General features: G+C 45.6%; 1 protein-coding gene across 9 annotated transcripts in view; it reads right to left on the bottom strand.

Annotated features, from left to right (window-relative positions):
- Positions 1-17923, bottom strand: part of ARHGEF4 (Rho guanine nucleotide exchange factor 4) — a 355243-nt gene that overhangs the window by 16704 nt on the left and 320616 nt on the right. For all 9 annotated transcript variants that reach the window (XR_010590131.1, XR_010590130.1, XR_010590129.1 and 6 more), the window contains 5 exons: positions 8701-8880; positions 5149-5343; positions 3829-4008; positions 2337-2569; positions 266-395 (listed from right to left, as the gene is read on the bottom strand). Coding sequence is in view for 4 of the 9 variants with exons in the window: in XM_024103274.3 (XP_023959042.2) it covers positions 266-395; positions 2337-2569; positions 3829-4008; positions 5149-5343; positions 8701-8880 (918 nt within the window). In the remaining 5 variants the exon portion in view is untranslated. The remainder of the gene's footprint in view (positions 1-265; positions 396-2336; positions 2570-3828; positions 4009-5148; positions 5344-8700; positions 8881-17923) is intronic.

The following is a 17923-nucleotide window of genomic DNA, read 5'->3' as shown; positions in this document are numbered from 1 at the left end:
AATGATTTATTGGAATTTCAGTAAGCAGCATGTGCCAATTTCCTTCTGCAAAGAGCAAGGATGTATGGTAAACAGGACCCAGAGAGCTGTACAAAGCTGTAGAAGGATATCAGGCTAGCTCAGGTCTTTCAGAGTTCCTCCAACCCTATCAGGAGAAGGTGAATCAACAAGCATGAGTGTGACGGAATGTGATTGGGCTAGTGAGCCATATAAAATAATCACTTCGGGGCCCCATTCACTCTGTGTGGCACTTGAGTCCCCTCACCTCCCAGTCCTCTATGGAACTCTGCCACTGGGCAATTTTGTCTATGTTCTCCAGCCTCCTTTTTCTCTCATTGATCAGTCGAGCAACGTTCTTCATGGCATTTAAGGCAGCTTCAACATCTTTAAAATCCCTAGGGCGAAACAGATTTCATTAGGCACGTCTACATGAGCAGACCAGAATCCGAAAGTGCTGCAACTCTAGAGTCTAGTGAACTGGAGCACAGAGCTGGAAATCTGGGTTCCATTTCTGGTTCTGCCACTCACTTGGGTTGTATTTCTAAAGCACTTGAACAATGTCACATGGAGAGCCCCGTGGGCCACGTTTTCAGAAGAACTCATCTCTCATTTAGGCATGAAAATAAGAGGTCAGATTTTGAAAGGAGCTGAGTTCTTTTGAAAGCCAGGCCCGAATGGTTAGCGCTGAGTATCTGAAAATCTGACCCAGCAGGTGCAAAGTACTTGATATTCTAAGTATCTGTTTTCTCTGGAGATTTAAAGCCACTATTTTGTCCATCACAAAAACTATTTTTAAGTGAAATTGTTAAAGCCACAATATTTTCATGCCATTACATTTGAAGATTAAGTTGTCAGACATGGGCCAAGCCCATTTAGAAATGCATGGGTCCCTTTCAAACAGGAGGCATTATCTATTTGTGGTAGGACAGAATCTCCTGCAACAAACCCACACACCATCTGCTACCACCATCTCACTCACTAGCCCTGGAAGAAGAGCGTTGGAGTGTCTTGCCTTACACACTATTTCCAAAATCTCAGAGCACCCACTGTGGCACGTACTCTGAGTAACCCCTTCCAGATATACTTAGTTTCACAACATAGTGTTTACGAATTTAATAACACACACACACACACACATAAAGTAATTCTGAGAAACATCAGTGTGGTCATTAGGAACTTGAAAGTCCAGCTCAATTCATAGTGTGTCACTATGATCACTTTCCTCCAATACTGATTTTCAGGTTTATTTGTGTAACTCTAGTTATATCAGGTGCATTATTAAGAGACATTTTATTATACACAAATATGTTCCTTGTACTGTGATTCCTTAAAAAAACCAGTTGATCAATGGTTGCGCTATGAGAATTTGAACAGATTCTGTCAAAACTGTAAAGAGATTCTGTTTAAAAACATGGGCCCAAAGTTTGCTGTGCCTTAAAATTGTTATGATGCCCTAGGGCAAGTTCTCTAGAGCCAAAGGGCCACATCCTCAGCAATGTGCGTAGCCCCACTGAAGACATTTTAAGTGCAATGATTCCCACTAACTGAGGATCTGGCCAGGTGTTTTTTAAGCCTATTACCCTGACTCCATAAAATCGAAATCATGGAACAAACATGCCCATGCAGTGTGTCCCAGGAACAGGTTTCAAAGGTGGGGAGTGACTGTGCAGAGGGGGCTGAAGCAGCCCAGACCTAATGCATGAACTGTGCATGTCCCTGATGCGATGGAGAAGATCTCCACAATGGTACCCGGTTACTGCAGGCAGGGAGGGTAGGCTAGATGCCTGAAGATGTATGTCTGTGCTCACCATGAATCCACTGGTCCATAGGACAGCAGCAGACCAAGTCCACCACTCCCCTCATACGCTGCAGTATTAGCCACAGCCTGGCTGCTCAGACATCCTGGCTAATTGTGGCCGAAGAGCCCATCCTTTCAGACATGATACTTCTAACTCAGGCTTTGTTCAGATTCCCAGACAAACAGCCTTTGTTTTGGTAGGATCTACAGCATTTTGTGCTGTGCTCCTGCACAGCCAGCAAAGGAAGCACAAGTTGACTCATGAGGCCTATTGGCTGTGCTAATATCACTCTTGGGGCTCAAATAAGGAAGTGAATATGATACTAAACAAACAGTAGGGTGGTATCTACTACACAGGTAGAGAAAGCTCAGTGTTTGCCTAATAGAAAAGGATATATCTGGTAAGAGGGCATGCTAAACAATTGTGAATATAACATACAGCTACCATGAATATCCTTTTTCTGTAACTCTGAGACAACTGTTCTCAAATTCCCCATTCCCATGCGTGTATAAGCCGTTCCTGACATTTTGCACCTACCTGTGCTGGGGGTTGGTATATTTGAGTAGTTCAGCGAGCTGCAGTGGATACTTGCAGATTTTCTGCACTGGAGTCAGCAGAAACCCATCCAGAGAGATGTCGATCATCTTCTGAAGCAGGCGGCACGCTTCAAAGAAGTAGACATACTTGTTGACTTTGGTGAGTCGGGACAGCTCCACGCAGGCGTTGGGGTGGTTGTTGCAGTACTCGGAGTAAATCTGGAACTCTGTTTGCTGAGATGGGAATGAAAAGGCAACCCCTAGTGGTAATCTCTCTCATATCAGGGTCTGGGCCTGAAAATGCTGCATAGTGCAGAGCTCAGCCATCCTCTACCCACTGCAGGCCCCTCTGCCCAAAACAACTACAGTACCTACCCTGCTTCCCAATAAAGGGACTCCACCCACCTGTCCTGGTAGAATCATAGAATATCAGGGTTGGAAGGGACCTCAGGAGGTCATCTAGTCCAATCCCCTGCTCAAAGCAGGACCAATTCCCAACTAAATCATCCCAGCCAGGACTTTGTCAAGCCGGGCCTTAAAACCCTCCAAGGAAGGAGATTCCACCACCTCCCTAGGTAACGCATTCCAGTGCTTCACCACCCTCCTAGTGAAATAGTGTTTCCTAATATCCAAACTAGACCTCCCCCACTGCAACTTGAGACCATTGCTCCTTGTTTTGTCATCTGCCACCACTGAGAACAGCCAAGCTTCATCCTCTTTGGAATGCCTTTCAGGTAGTTGAAAGCAGCTATCAAATCCCCCCCTCATTCTTCTCTTCTGGAGACTAAACAATCCCAGTTCCCTCAGCCTCTCCTCATAAGTCATGTGCTCCAGACCCCTAATCATTTTTGTTGCCCTCTGCTGGACTCATTCCAATATTTCCACATCCTTTTTGTAGTGTGGGGCCCAAAACTGGACACAGTACTCCAGATGAGGCCTCACCAATGTCGAATAAAGGGGCAACCACTAGTCTCTTCCATGCCTCACCCTGGCCTTGGTAGTGGTGCCCTTTGGTAGTGGGTACTGCCAGGCATGCTGATATACTTCTCTCCCTGGTAGGCCTATACACTCAATGATGGATCTATATCTATATGATCTGATAAATGTCCTATATGTTTTCCTGGCTGAAGCCAATTAAAAATTATGGTAAATGCTACTTATCAGACAGGCTAGGATGTGTCCAACATCCCATGTACTCCACAGGCCACTCTATCCCCTACCCAGATGGATGTTTCTGATGAACTGATGATCAGGAGTAAAACACTTAAAATATTGGCCTTCAAATGGCAACATTAGGCTACAGAGTTTACACCCCCAATGGAGAGGTATTGCACTCAGCAAGGCAGCTTTTTATTGAGTCACATTGGGAAGGTCTTCTTGGCAACCAGAAGGTCTACAGATTTAATTCTAAAAAACCTAAAGCTTAAAAATTCCATCCAGCTAACATCTCCCCAGCTAGCCTTCTCCCACGAAGACACTGCAAATCAACTCACATATTCTAGGAAGCAGGAGCCGACCTCACTCAAGTGTGGATGGTCTTTGTTGAATTTCTTCTCCAGCGCTTTTACAAATTTTTTCTGGCATTTGTAAATGTCTTCGATGTTCCCAAAGATTGTCTTCAGCTGTTCTTCTGTAAACATGTCAGCCCTCTTGCGGCACTGCTTAATGTAACCCTGGGAGGAAGTCAGATTTTCAAGGTGTGTTGGGTATTTGCTCAAAGGCCTGGTCCACAGACCACTGGAGTCAATGGAAGACTCTCATTGACTGCAGTGGGTTTTAGATCAAAACACTATACCTTTCTAGTATGAGTCCGCTGTGCTTTTATTACTATTTCTGAAGGTACCATGCCTAAAAATGGCACACATGGAAATCAAACCATAGTCAGAAACATGCCTTGGATGACACTGCAACCCATGCTCAATGGTACAACCTGCGCTATAGAATCTTCTCCGGTAAATAACTAGCTGACTGTATGTGTACCAGATATTCTGGTTAAACCCAAAGGGTCAGATCCTCAGCTGGTATAAATCCACATAGCTCCATTGATGGAGTTATGCTGTTTTACACAAGCTGAGGATCTGGGCTTGAATATACTAGTGTCCTTGGATAAAACTGTCTCTGTTTCGCCCCAGTTGGCTTCCTCTGTCCATCCCGGATGAGGCTGCAGCTCAGTGGTGTTTTAGATATGTATTTTGCGAAGTGTTTGGGGAGGAAAGGTCCTATGTCCATGCAAAGCTGTTATCACCAATCATCACCACATGGCATGTCTCTTGTTAAAGGAGATGTCAGAATATTCAGCATGTTCAGAAGTGAATGCTCTAATAGGCCGAACATTCCCCAGAGTTTGGATCTATGAGTATATGAATTGCATGAAAACTGGTATTTCTGTTCATGCCACCTCTCACCATTTATTAATAAAGAATATAGTGGTGCTAGTATTCTAGTCTTCTTGGCTTGGGAAATTCAGTTCATTACATTTCATCAGGACTCCTCTTTGTGCTCCAAATAAAGGGGCATTTGGGATATTCCTGGAATGAATCAGTATTCTCCATTTCCTGAACATGCACAGTGATTACAGAGGGGGTAGGCAGAGGGTATATGACAGGTATATGACAGAGAGACAACTCTGCTAACCGAGGGTTCTTTTCTTAAGGGAAGAAGAGTAATTTGCAGCTAGAGAGAGAAGAAGAGCACAAGACAGCTTAGTAGGGTGGGGGCTGGGGATCTTTCCCTTCTGAAGTGGGTTCAGTTCATGCATTTGGGTCACAACCATTCTATCTGCCCCTTATGCTCTCCTTTCACAGCCTGGTTACCTCACAGATGTCCTTCAGGTGTTTGATGTAGTCTCTCTCTGTGCTTATGATCTCGTTGATAACATTGGTCCTCATTTGGTCCTTGCTGGTCTGCCCCACTCCATAACGCCGGGCGGCGGTGCTGGCATCCTCCTCTTTGCCGTCCTCTGCCTTCATAGGATAGTCTTCCATGGGTTCATCTTGGTTCACTCGGAGCTGTGTCAAACACACATGGGTTTCCATTGGGTAACAGTCCCTGTTTTTACTCTCTCATCTTGCCTGGGTCACTAATTCAGATCCTTCTACCACCAAGAAGGACATGTTGGAGGACAGCAAGGCTGCTGTGATGGGCACTTCCTCCCTGTCACATTCCTAGAGCCCACACATGGGTTAGTCAGTGTCCTCCAGAATTAATTCTATGAAATATCCAGAACCTGGGCCCAGAGATTGGCCAGGGGAGGGTGGAGGGAGTTCTAGTGATAGGGATAGCTAGTTTCAGTCAGTAGACCTTGCGGTTTGCTCCATAGACCTTGGAGGGGCTGAGAATATGGCAGAGGATAGGTATTCAGCACCTGGGGGATGCCTTCATGTCACCCAGCCACTGCTCCCGTTAACTAAGGTGTGACATTGATGGGCTCCCTCTTGGATGGAAGGATCACAGATGTGATGTGAGGAAATACATATAAATCAAGGGAAAGCACCTCAGTAAATGATTTACTAGTCAAGTCTGAGGGTTTTTTATGGGGTGGGTTTAGGGGAATAAATCAATAGATAAATTCTGCTTTGATAGTCTCTGTTAAGGAGTAAATTAAAGGACACTCATTACTTACAAGGTAAATAACAGTAATAAAACATTTCTTTATATGAATTGAATACAAATGCCAGTGGGCAAGTAATGCCATATGAAGAGACAGCTCAAGGCTGCGTCTGACGAAGTGGGTATTCACCCACGAAAGCTTATGCTCCAATACATCTGTTAGTCTATAAGGTGCCACAGGACTCTTTCTTGCTTTTTACAGCTCCAGACTAACACGGCTACCCTTCTGATACTTGACACATTTAATATGAGACTCATGCTTCTTTCAGTATGGCCACTAGATGGCAGCACAGCATGAATATTGGCAAAAATATCAGACATTTTCGTAGAGGACTTGCTGTACACAGTCTACCTTATCAGCTGTACTAAAATCACTGTTAGGTAGTTCCAGGCAATTTTCAATTCAGTTCTTTTATACAGTACTGCCATAGCACATATTTAACTGTCTCAGGTTACCCCATTTGGATATCTAATACCATTTAGAAAAATATCATATAAAATGCTTAGGAAAGAACAAAGAAAATTCAAGTAAGGAACATGCAACATCATTTTGCAAATGTCCATTCCACTTCAGCCATTTTAGTGCTACAAATATTGCAATGATACAAAGAGTTTGTTTAGATTTCTACATAGTTAAAATTTATTAAGATGTGATAATCCTATCTATACCCACACATTATTGACACATTGTCAACATTATTGACAAAAGCTGATGGATCAAAGATGTGGGACGCCGATTTTCCTTCATTGCTAGCAGGAGAGCATGGACCAGCAAAACCAGTGCAAACTCCATGTTAGACCCACAACTAAAACGACTGCGTAGAATCAAGGAAGTCTGACAGTTCAGATTAGCTGGAGTTGCTTTGATACTCCCTTCCCTAAAGCTCTTACCTGAAATAGATCAGAGGTCAAGTGATAATTGGCAATGCTTGAGTTGCCTGAGCAAGGAGCCATCAACTATTGCAGGAGAAGTTGGCATCCTGCCCTTTTAAAGGCCAGCACTGACAATGCCTGTCAGCAACAGATACGCTGTCTCACCACAGGTTTTTACCACTCAGGAGGGACATGGGTCCAACTTATAGACAACGACCTGAAGCTCCTCCAACATAACCTCAGTGTGGAGCTCAAGCAGAAAAGACTTTCCAGAAACCAGTTCTGTCCCCATGGAAGGTCAGAACTGGCTCCACATCCAAGTGATCTTATTTACAAACTACAACATTTTATCATCTGGAACAGGTCTTCGGCTAGGGACTAAGGATGCTAAGGAGGAAACAAGGAACCTCTTCTTTGCCTCCTGCACAGCCCTAGCAAAAGATTTCAAAACTTTTATGTCCCAATCAGTCAGACTCCCAACCAGGACTTTTGCTATAGGCATAAATACATAATTTGTATCAGGTAATTTGCGTGAGGACAAATAACTGAGAATCCAGGTATCCTGACAGACCTGAATTTCCCCATATCAATTCTCAGTTAATGTAGTCGTGCTGAAGCAGTGATGCAGAGCTGGGATTCCATACTGAGAACTGCAGCTCACACAATGGAATGAAAATTCCCTCTTACCTGGAAAGGGAAGGAAAATATGTGGCCTATGCACTGAATCTGCCTGGGCTCTTGTTCTCCCCCATAAGTAAGGAGAACTCGGATGGCCCAGCAAACCAGCAGTAAGGAATCCCACTTCTGCACTATCCAAACCACAGACTACACTTCTGGAGCTCACATTTTGTCCACCAAGTCTGTCACATCCAATAAATGGGGCTTGTAGGGCCAGATCCTCAGCTGGTGTAGGTTCGGCATGGCTCCATTGATTTCAATTCAATTATGATGCTTTACAGTCACTGGGGATTTGGGCCTACCATGACAAATGGAGAGATCCACTGAGGCTTCAGTTCAGGACAGCATAGGGTTGCCAACTGTCTAATCACACAAACCCAAATACCCTTGCCCCGCCCCTTCCCTGAAACCCTGCTCCTGCTTCACCCCGTTCACTCCATCCTCCAGCGCTCGTTCTTCCCCACCCTCACTCACTTTCAGTGGGGCAGGGGGTTGGGGTGAAGGAGGGGGTGTGGGTTCTGGTATGGGGCCAAGGTGTTCGGAGTGTGGGAGGGGGCTCCAGGCTGAGCCTGGGGCAGAGGGTTGGGGGGCAGGAGGGGGTGTGGGGTGCAAGCTCTGGGAGGGAGTTTGGGTGTGGAAGGGGGCTCAGAGTTGGGCCAGGGGATTGGGATGTGGGAGGGGGTTCAGAGTGTGGAGGGAGTATGGGGTGCTAGCTCTGGAAGGGAGCTCAGGGCTAGGCAGTGGTTTGGGGTGTGGGAGGGGTGAGAGGTGCAGGCACCGCCCCCGCAGCTCCCATTGGCCACAGTTCCCGGCCAGTGGGAGCTGCGGAATCGGTGCTCAGGGCAGAGGCAGTGTGCGGAGACTCCTTACCCACCCCCCACCACCAGGGACATGCTGGCCACTTCAGGGAGTGGGGCAGCCCGCTTTAGCCCCGCTGCGCCACCGGACTTTTAGCGGCCTAAAATCTCCCTGTTTGGCTTCAGTAGCCTCCGGGAGATAGAGTCCGATTCCAGGAGACTCCCGGCGAAACCAGGAGGGTTGGTAATCCTAGCACAGCATTATTAAAGAGAAACAACAATGTACATGGCTCTGATCACCAGCACATTCTACACCAAATCACCTCCAACCATGGAAGTGCTTGGGGCACTCCTATCAGGGAGCTGGTGTTAACAGACTGGGGTTAAAAACAATGTTTAGGTCCTTACCCGTACAAAGCTGGCTGGAAACCAGCCTTCGCTGTCCAGGATCCTCCCCCACCACCACTCCTTGTTGGTAGCATCCATCACTTCGATGACATCGCCAGCCTTGAATCCCAGCTCTTGGTCATCCATCGTGACATGATCCCAGAGGGCTTCTGCGTACACCACGCTGCCATCGCTGATGAGCTGGGAACAGAGCAAGTAAAGCATTGGCAACCAGTTACCTCCAACAGAAGCATTTCACTCAACTAGCACTCTCTGAACACAGGCCTTGTTCCAGATCTCTGCCACAAATGGCACAAGTCACCCCACTGTGAACAGGAGGAGGACAGAACCATGCTGCCTTCCCTGCACACACACTCACAGTGTCCAGCAAAAGACAGCATGTTCCAAGCTTTGGAAGGCTGACACTGTTGTGTGAACTCCTGATTTCCAGGGGCTCATGCTGCAGTGTAGTTCCAGTATGGGCCCAGTTTAAAGCCTCAATCTGGTTCTTATTCTAGTGTGAATAAGAACCTTCAAATCCTTGCAGTAGCACAAGAATTTAAAGCACATTCATTTCTTAGTGCAGTTCATAGGGCTGACTAGTGACTATTTCAAATGGCACCTCCTTACTGAAATGACCTGCCCTGCACCCTCTGTGTATTCAGAGTCATCTCTGCTGACTAGGCCCCAAATCAGATTTTATTGCTTTAGAGCCCTTCAGAAGCAGCGAAGTGACAAGAAGCCAAGTCCATTCTCGCTCATGCTTCATCAACAGAATTACTAAGTGCCAACTGCACAGCCAAACTGTGCTCTCTATTGCATCTGATCCACCCCAGTTTGAGACAGTGAGAGGTGCTGGGTAAATGAGGCAGATTTTGGATCAGAGTTGTTGTTATTGGTGATTATGCATTAGCCTGAAAGAACAGAGCATGCATTTTAGATCTCAGAGCACATTTGTGGCACCAGGTCATATTTGCTAAGGAAGCCCTTGAGATACAAAAATGGAACCCAATGGTAGCATTTTTACAGAACCACTTTTCAGAACAGAAAGTACCCCACAGTGACCTAAGATTTTATGCTGCTTTTAGGGTGGTTAAAATTAGCACATAAGCCTCTTTAAGTAAGTCCTCAAAGGAAAATAAATGCTTAAGCTTAGGGTCAACTGGTTATTAACATATATCAAAAAGTGCTTACTTTGGAAAAAATGCACATATGCTCAGCCCAGCTCTTTGGGTGAACAATCACTTGCATTTAAGGAATGATTCTACTGCGTGTATTCAGTATGTAATTTTCAAATGATCGCTACTTTCTTACTTTCCAAACAATTTGTTTAAAACTTAGTCTTGGACATACTCCTCACTGAGGACTATTTACATGCCATGGTTGAGTCATTTTTCAATGATCTGTGTGACAAAACAGAGCAGCAAGTCCTTATAACCATGGGGACAATAGTCCTTCCCTGCACCCACTCATGATTCAGTAACATCAGAGGAGGTTCACTTCAAACATTCAAAGTAAAAGCTCTGCTCTGGCAGAGACGAAGCCTGGAAAACTTCAACCCTAAAAGATCATTTAAAAAAAAATGCATGAAGAAGTAAAAGCAAGGGACCATAAGGAAAATCTTTGTATCCTGCACTGTGATAGTCACTGCCAAGGGAATGTCCAGCTGTCTTTTACCTACAAGTCCACCCTGATTTGTTGGGTCAGAGACTTTCCCATTAACCTTAACCTCTGGAGAACAACATTTATGGGCTTTCATCAGGGACATGACTAAGAATAACGGCCTAGACATCTATGCGAGTCTGTGAACCTTTGGGGGCTCCCTTCCTAAGAGGTCAAAGAAAACACAGGACTCCTCCCGTTATGATTTGGTTAGGGAAGTGTCCCCAAACAGTCTAATCCAATGTAGAGGGGGGTGTGAATCCTGATTTTCTGTAACCCCATTGTGCAGTGCTAGCCTCTGGAAGGCGGGTGGCATGAACAGTCCCTGAGAGGATGGGAAAGGAGAAAACTTGTGTGTACACCTCTACCCCGATACAACGCTGTCCACAGGAGCCAAAAACTCTTACCGCATTATAGGTGAAACCGTGTTATATCGAACTTGCTTTGATTCGCTGGAGTGCACAGCCCCGCCCCCCCAGAGCACTGCTTTACCGCGTTATATCCGAATTCGTGTTATATCGGGTCGCATTATATTGGGGAAGAGGTGTACGTGTAACCCACACACCTTCTGGGTGTGGTGTTCTGTCCTATCTAGTGGCACTGAAACCACTTAGAGAGAGAGAGCAATTTATGAGTCTGCTCTACAGCCCTAGCTAACAGCCAGTTTGCTTTTAGCTCATGTGGTAGAGGTTCACGCACTAAGCTCCAGAGGTTCCCGGTTCAATCCCACCCGCCACCGACCAAGGTCTGTTGGCGTTACATATGGTTCAATGACAAAGTTATTTATTATACCCAATACCCCGTCTTCAGTCATGTTAATAATCTCTTCTGAAATATTATCTCCGTATCCATCCACTGTGCTGTATAGCCCAGCATCGGCTATGATATGCACCTGAGGCTGATTATATTTTTCCAGGCACAGTTGATCACATCCTGTGTTACTATTTTTTTTTTTGTTTGGTACCAATACAAATAGTACATGGACAAAAAAAGCAGGGGATCTTGTGCATGCTACAGGATGCAGAACAGGAGGCAATAGAGCTAGTTGCATTTTTTAAAAAACAAAATTATTTTGGATGGGAAATGCTTTTTTATCGAAACCAAAATGTTTTGTGGCAATGTATCTGTTTCGCCAAAATGTTGCAAGGAAGATTTCTCAGGTCCAGGTGAGGGAGGGAGAGAAAGATTCCTGGAATAGCCAATAGCCCATTAGTTTGGGCACTCACCTGGGTGGTGGGAGACGTAGGGACAAGTCCCAGCTCTGAATATGGCAGGGTGGGTACCTGGGTCTCTCACATCCCAGGGGAGTGCCCTAACCACTAGGCTATTTTGGGGTGAGAGAACAACTTGCTGTAGTTTTTTCACAACATAGATTCATAGATTCTAGGACTGGAAGGGACCTCGAGAGGTCATCGAGTCCAGTCCCCTGCCCGCATGGCAGGACCAATACTGTCTAGACCATCCCTGATAGACATTTATCTAACCTACTCTTAAATATCTCCAGAGATGGAGATTCCACAACCTCCCTAGGCAATTTATTCCAGTGTTTAACCACCCTGACAGTTAGGAACTTTTTCCTAATGTCCAACCTAGACCTCCCTTGCTGCAGTTTAAGCCCATTGCTTCTTGTTCTATCCTTAGAGGCTAAGGTGAACAAGTTTTCTCCCTCCTCCTTATGACACCCTTTTAGATACCAGAAAACTGCTATCATGTCGTGTAGCGGGGCGGCCTGGCTTCCAGGCGCCCCAGGAAGCGATGAGCCAGAAAAGCCGCCAGAGTGGGCGGAGCCACCGCGGCCTGTCCCCGCCCCCCGGAAGTCAAGGGGCGGGACAGGAAGTATAAAGGCCAGGCCCCAGCGCTCAGTAGCTGGCCGGCAGCGGGAGAGGACAGACGCTGGTGCCCGAGCTCCCGAGGACTGGCCGAGCCTGCCGAGAGCCCGGTATCCTGAGGAGCGGTCTGAGCTTCCCCCCGCCGAGGGCCCAGAGGGAGCGACAGACCTACCTGGTGCTTGGGGCCCAGAGGAGCCTATGATCTGCGACCCAGCAGACGGAACTCAGGAGGAGCAGGTACCCATGGAGGAGGAGATGGGAAGTGGCCCGGGGATAGCAGACCCCGAACCCATGTCAGTGTGTTGCGGTCAGGATCCCCACTGACTGCGCGGCAGACGGACTGCTGCGGATAGGGCCCCGGGCTGGAACACAGTGGAGTGGGTGGGCCTGTGTTCCCCCCCTGCCACCCCACGCTGGGTGGCAGTCTCTCCTCCTCCTCCTTGTCCAAGGGGCCTGGGCCCCTGACAGACTATCTGTTGGCTGCCCCGCCCTGACCTAGGGCCTGGGCTAACCCAAACTGACCCAGCCCCTGCTACAAGGCCTGGGCCACTGACTGACTATTGGTGTGCTGCCCTGCCCTGACCCAGGGCCGGAGCTGCTAATTGTGTGCTCAGTCCCTGCATAAGGGCCTGAGCTCTGAACTGCTAATTGTGTGCTCAGTCCCTGCATAAGGGCCTGAGCTCTGAACTGCTAATTGTGTGCTCAGTCCCTGCGTAAGGGCCTGAGCTCTGAACTGCTAATTGTGTGCTCAGTCCCTGCGTAAGGGCCTGAGCTCTGAACTGCTAATTGTGTGCTCAGTCCCTGCGTAAGGGCCTGAGCTCTGAACTGCTAATTGTGTGCTCAGTCCCTGCGTAAGGGCCTGAGCTCTGAACTGCTAATTGTGTGCTCAGTCCCTGTATAAAGGCCTGAGCTCTGAACTGCTAATTGTGTGCTCAGTCCCTGCATAGGGGCCTGAACTCTGAACTGTCAATTGTGTGCTTAGCCCCTACCCAAAGGTCGGGGCCTTAACTGTTATTCGCTTTGTAGCGGGGCGGCCTGACTTTCAGGCACCCCAGGAAGGGACGAGCCCCACCCCGGAACTACTACACGTCCCCTCTCAGTCTTCTCTTTTCCAAACTAAACAAACCCAATTCTTTCAGCCTTCCTTCATAGGTCATGTTCTCAAGAACTTTAATCATTCTTGTTGCTCTTCTCTGGACCCTTTCCAATTTCTCCACATCTTTCTTGAAATGCGGTGCCCAGAACTGGACACAATACTCCAGCTGAGGCCTAACCAGAGCAGAGTAGAGCAGAAGAATGACTTCTCGTGTCTTGCTCACAACACACCTGTTAATACATCCCAGAATCATGTTTGCTTTTTTTGCAACAGCACCACACTGTTGACTCATATTTAGTTTGTGGTCCACTATAACCCCTAGATCCCTTTCTGCCGTACTCCTTCCTAGACAGTCTCTTCCCATTCTGTATGTGTGAAACTGATTTTTTCTTCCTTAGTGGAGCACTTTGCATTTGTCTTTGTTAAACTTCATCCTGTTTAACTCAGACCATTTCTCCAATTTGTCTAGATCATTTTGAATTATGACCCTGTCCTCCAAAGCAGTTGCATGTTTTGAAATATCTCAGTTTTGGTCTGCTCTCTCACAAACAAATTCCAAACTGTGACATATTTCATGAAATGGAATTGTTGTTTTTCTGACCACCCCTAGAATTAATATAGCAACTAAAATGGTCCGAAATGTTTCAGCTGTGCCTCACCCCTTTTCAGCACTCCAGCTATTGGGGGTGCATTATAATAATGCTTAGCATAAATAGAGCACTTCTCATCTGTGCAACTCAAAGGGGCTCATAAAGGTGGACAAGCATCATTGTCCCCAGTTTACAGATGGGGAAAAAAGAGTTACAGAGAAGTTAAGAGATGTGCCTAAGGTCATATACTCTATCAATGACAGAGCCGGAATAGAATCCAGGACTCAAATCCCAGTCCTGTGTCTTATCTACTGGACCTCACTACTTCCCATCTACACTGAGTTAGGATGAGTTTGGATCATACACCTGGTGTTAGTATGGGACCATTTTCTACGTAAGAAAAGCAAGGATTAAATAGTGGTAGTTAGTGACCCAGAAAACCAAATGCTACCATAGCTAGTGCAGCAGTAGAGAGATCTTTTCACACTTCTAAATGCATGGTATACAATTTGTCCTATTAAGCTGTGTCTGTGTGGGCGTTTAAGTTTAAGCTTGATAATTAATCAATAATGCTGTTAGGGCCATTTACTACACTGCTTACTCATGGTTCACATAGCAAAGGGGAATAGAAGCCTACTGCTGAAATTTCTCCTTTCCCGTCAGGCATGACTCATTTGCTCCACTGTCATATAGCTATGGAGTAGACTAACTAAGAAATCCTTGAAAAGAACAGAATTCAAAGGGCCTCTCAAGATACAAGTTATGAAGAGCTCATAAGATAAAATAACTCTGCTATGGCCTTAAATCCCCTGCTCTGAGTGTGGAATCAAGTACCTGAGACATTCAGGTCACACACTCTGTGAATGGGGCCACACACAGCTATATGACACTTCTTTACAAAATTGCTGCTGCAACACAAGCAAGATTCAGCAGAAGTGAATAAATTAATACTATAAGCTCCAGGCAGTCAGAACTGCCTATCTTTATAAGGAAGACAGTATGGCCAATGAGACTCAACATTAGCAATGATCCCAGGTTGAGCTGTTAACAGCTCACTAGGGGATTTTACACACACAATTCCCATTGAACTTGATGGGAACCGTGTCAGTAAAACGCTTAATCAGCTTTGAAAATCTCAGGCTTCGGCACAGGTGGATGGCTAGGCTATCCTTTAGTTTAATGCAGCGTCTAGTATTAATACCTGACGTCTTCTACATTCAGGAATGTAGCTATAAAGGTGGTTGTGTATGTAGCTACAGAGTCATAGCTGAAATACCAAATACCCAGGAGTAGGCAGATACATCCATGCCAAAGATGTTTGGGACTCATAGTGGTTACTCAAAAATGGTGGTGGGGATTATAGACCAACTATTGTTTCATCAACAGTTAACAACATTTCTATAATAAGGGAGCAATGAGAGGAGATTAAGGCAGAAGAGTGAAGAGAAAAATGTTTTATTTAGGCTCTGTACTTTCTCACCCAATTTAGTCCCGCAATATTTGAAACACCACCTTGACTGCTACAGCTCCCTGATTCAATGCGACTTTAACTCAGGGATCTATTTGGCTTTTGGGAGGTGACAGGTACTGAAAAATTCAATAGTCCATTGATTATTATCAGCATATCATGTACTGCCCATTAGTGCATCATGTCTTTGATCTGCAGCTTTAAAAAAAAAAAAAAAAATTTGTTGGACTCTCATGGAATGATTAAATGACTCCTTGTTTTAACAGACCCTTCTCTGAGATAGATCATTTAAGTGTAGACTGTGCCACTACTCAACATCAGTCATGATGTCATTGCCGTAAATATTGTTAAACTATTGATGTTATTTCACAGTTTCTCTGACTTGATAAGTGCAGCTGTTCCAGACGTGATGCTGAACCACAATGGACACTGTAGAATTCAACAAAGCTTGTTCTGGCAGAGACATGTTGCGGCCGGGGTAAGAATGGGACGGTTAAGATTCTCCTTTTGCTAATTAAGAGGAAGCACAATAGGAGGAGAAGGGTTTTCTGCAAGATGTCCAAGAACACTGCATAGTTAGACAGGTACATTACAAGCGCTTCTTGCCTTCCACAGAAGCATCACGCTAGATGGAGTATTGATCACTTCCAGCAGAGCAACTCCTATGATTGAAAAGGTTCACAAAAGTTACCACAGCACATGCCTTGCTCTTGCTATTTACCATAGTCACTGAGAAACAGTCAGTTTCCATACACAACAATGTATAACTTGTCCATTCTATTGTTGTGACTTCGGCAGCTTTTCATTCTGACCACTCCAGACCTTTTCTGAAAGGCCTGCATTTGCTACCGCTAAACTTGTTCTTGTGACCTAAGTAAGGTGACCAGACATCCCGATATTAGGGGCTTTGTCTTATATAAACAACTATTAACCCCTCCTCCTCCCCCGCAAAAAAGTATCCTGATTTTTCACACTTGCTATCTGCTCACCTTAGACCTAAGCAACTTGTGAACCAGAGTTTCCAGAAGGAAAATGGTAGAAAACAGAATGCAAACCTTGCCTTCTCCAGACCTGCTCTCAATCAGTTTTGTTTGCAACTCTGGAAATAAGCAAAAATGAGGGAGTTCTCTTTATTTACACCAGGGTTGCGTGTGCAAGGATACATCAGCAAACCAAATGCAATATTATCAGTGTATCACTGACATTGAATATTGACTGTACTGCAGGTGCTCTAATATTACATTAGCATTTTTATTCATCTGCAGCTGTTTTTAACTGTCCACATAGCTACAATCGGCTGTAATTTGTTTGCTGCTCATTTACAGTTCACCAAAGAAGCACTGTGTATGTTACTCGATATGTCACAAAAGTGAACAATAAGGTACGTTAGAGGCTGCTGCATCAGGCTCCCAAGCACTGTCTGTTCAAAGGCAGAACAAATATGACCCAGAGGGGCAAAAAACAGCCCGGGGTCCACTGCAAATCCACATAATTACACTGAAATTAAGCCAAGTATATGTATGCAAAGAAATGGAGGTTGCCAAGCACTGCATCTATATGCATGTTTGTATTTTGACTGTTCAGCTCTTGTTGATCTTAGGCTGTATACCTCGGCATAATTGCCTCATCTGTCCCAGGCTTGTTCTAGCAGAAGCTCCAGGCAACATTAATAGAGATAAAAGATCTGTGAACTGTGTAGAAACCCTATGAAACCAGGGACGGAGGCTGCTTTAGGGAATATTTATCTGTCAGCTGTTTAGTTCTACTTGAATAAAACTGTAATAACCTTCTATTGCTTTGCTGAGCACTAAAAGCTGAAAAAGCAGCCCTGCTTACATTAGGTGCATGGACTATCAGTCAGGCACAGGGGATCTCAGCCTCCAGTTGAGAGAAAGGATAAGGCACAAGAACCACATTTTCTGCTCTGTGACCCTAGAACAGATGCCTTTCAATCAAGAGTAGCTATAAAGTCAATCATTGCAGCACTAACTAAAATACGTCTGAGAAGCGTTGCTTTTATTTTTCTGAATATTTCTTTGGATCTCTCCAAACACGTGTATTAGAAACAGAAAAAGAGAACTGGGCCAAGACACCAAACATTTAAAGCCTTCAGTCCCACCAGTCTGCAAGTCAGCAAGCCCCCCAAGAGGCAAAACCCACAGACTGCTCCAGCTGCTTCACTCTGTCAATCCTTCCGCTATGGAAAGTGCAGCAGGGAAGTTTTATATAGCATGTTATTTCCCATCATGCCCAGAGGCACAGCTTTACTCACTCTATAGATTCTTTTAAATGTACAGGTGTAATCTAGCCAATCTTTGCCCCGACTTAAAAATTTCTCCTGTAGTTCAACGCTTCCCTCCCCCCTCGTAGAATCATAGAATATCAGGGTTGGAAGGGACCTCAGGAGGTCATCTAGTCCAACCCCCTGCTCAAAGCAGGACCAATTCCCAACTAAATCATCCCAGCCAAGGCTTTGTCAAGCCAGGCCTTAAAAACCTCCAAGGAAGGAGACTCCACCACCTCCCTAGGTAACGCATTCCAGTGCTTCACCACCCTCCTAGTGAAATAGTGTTTCCTAATATCCAACCTGGACCTCCCC

The sequence above is a fragment of the Chrysemys picta genome, chromosome 9 (genome assembly GCF_011386835.1).
Source record: "Chrysemys picta bellii isolate R12L10 chromosome 9, ASM1138683v2, whole genome shotgun sequence".
NCBI classification, from domain to species: domain Eukaryota; kingdom Metazoa; phylum Chordata; order Testudines; family Emydidae; genus Chrysemys; species Chrysemys picta.
This window is presented reverse-complemented; position numbering and strand designations above follow the sequence as displayed.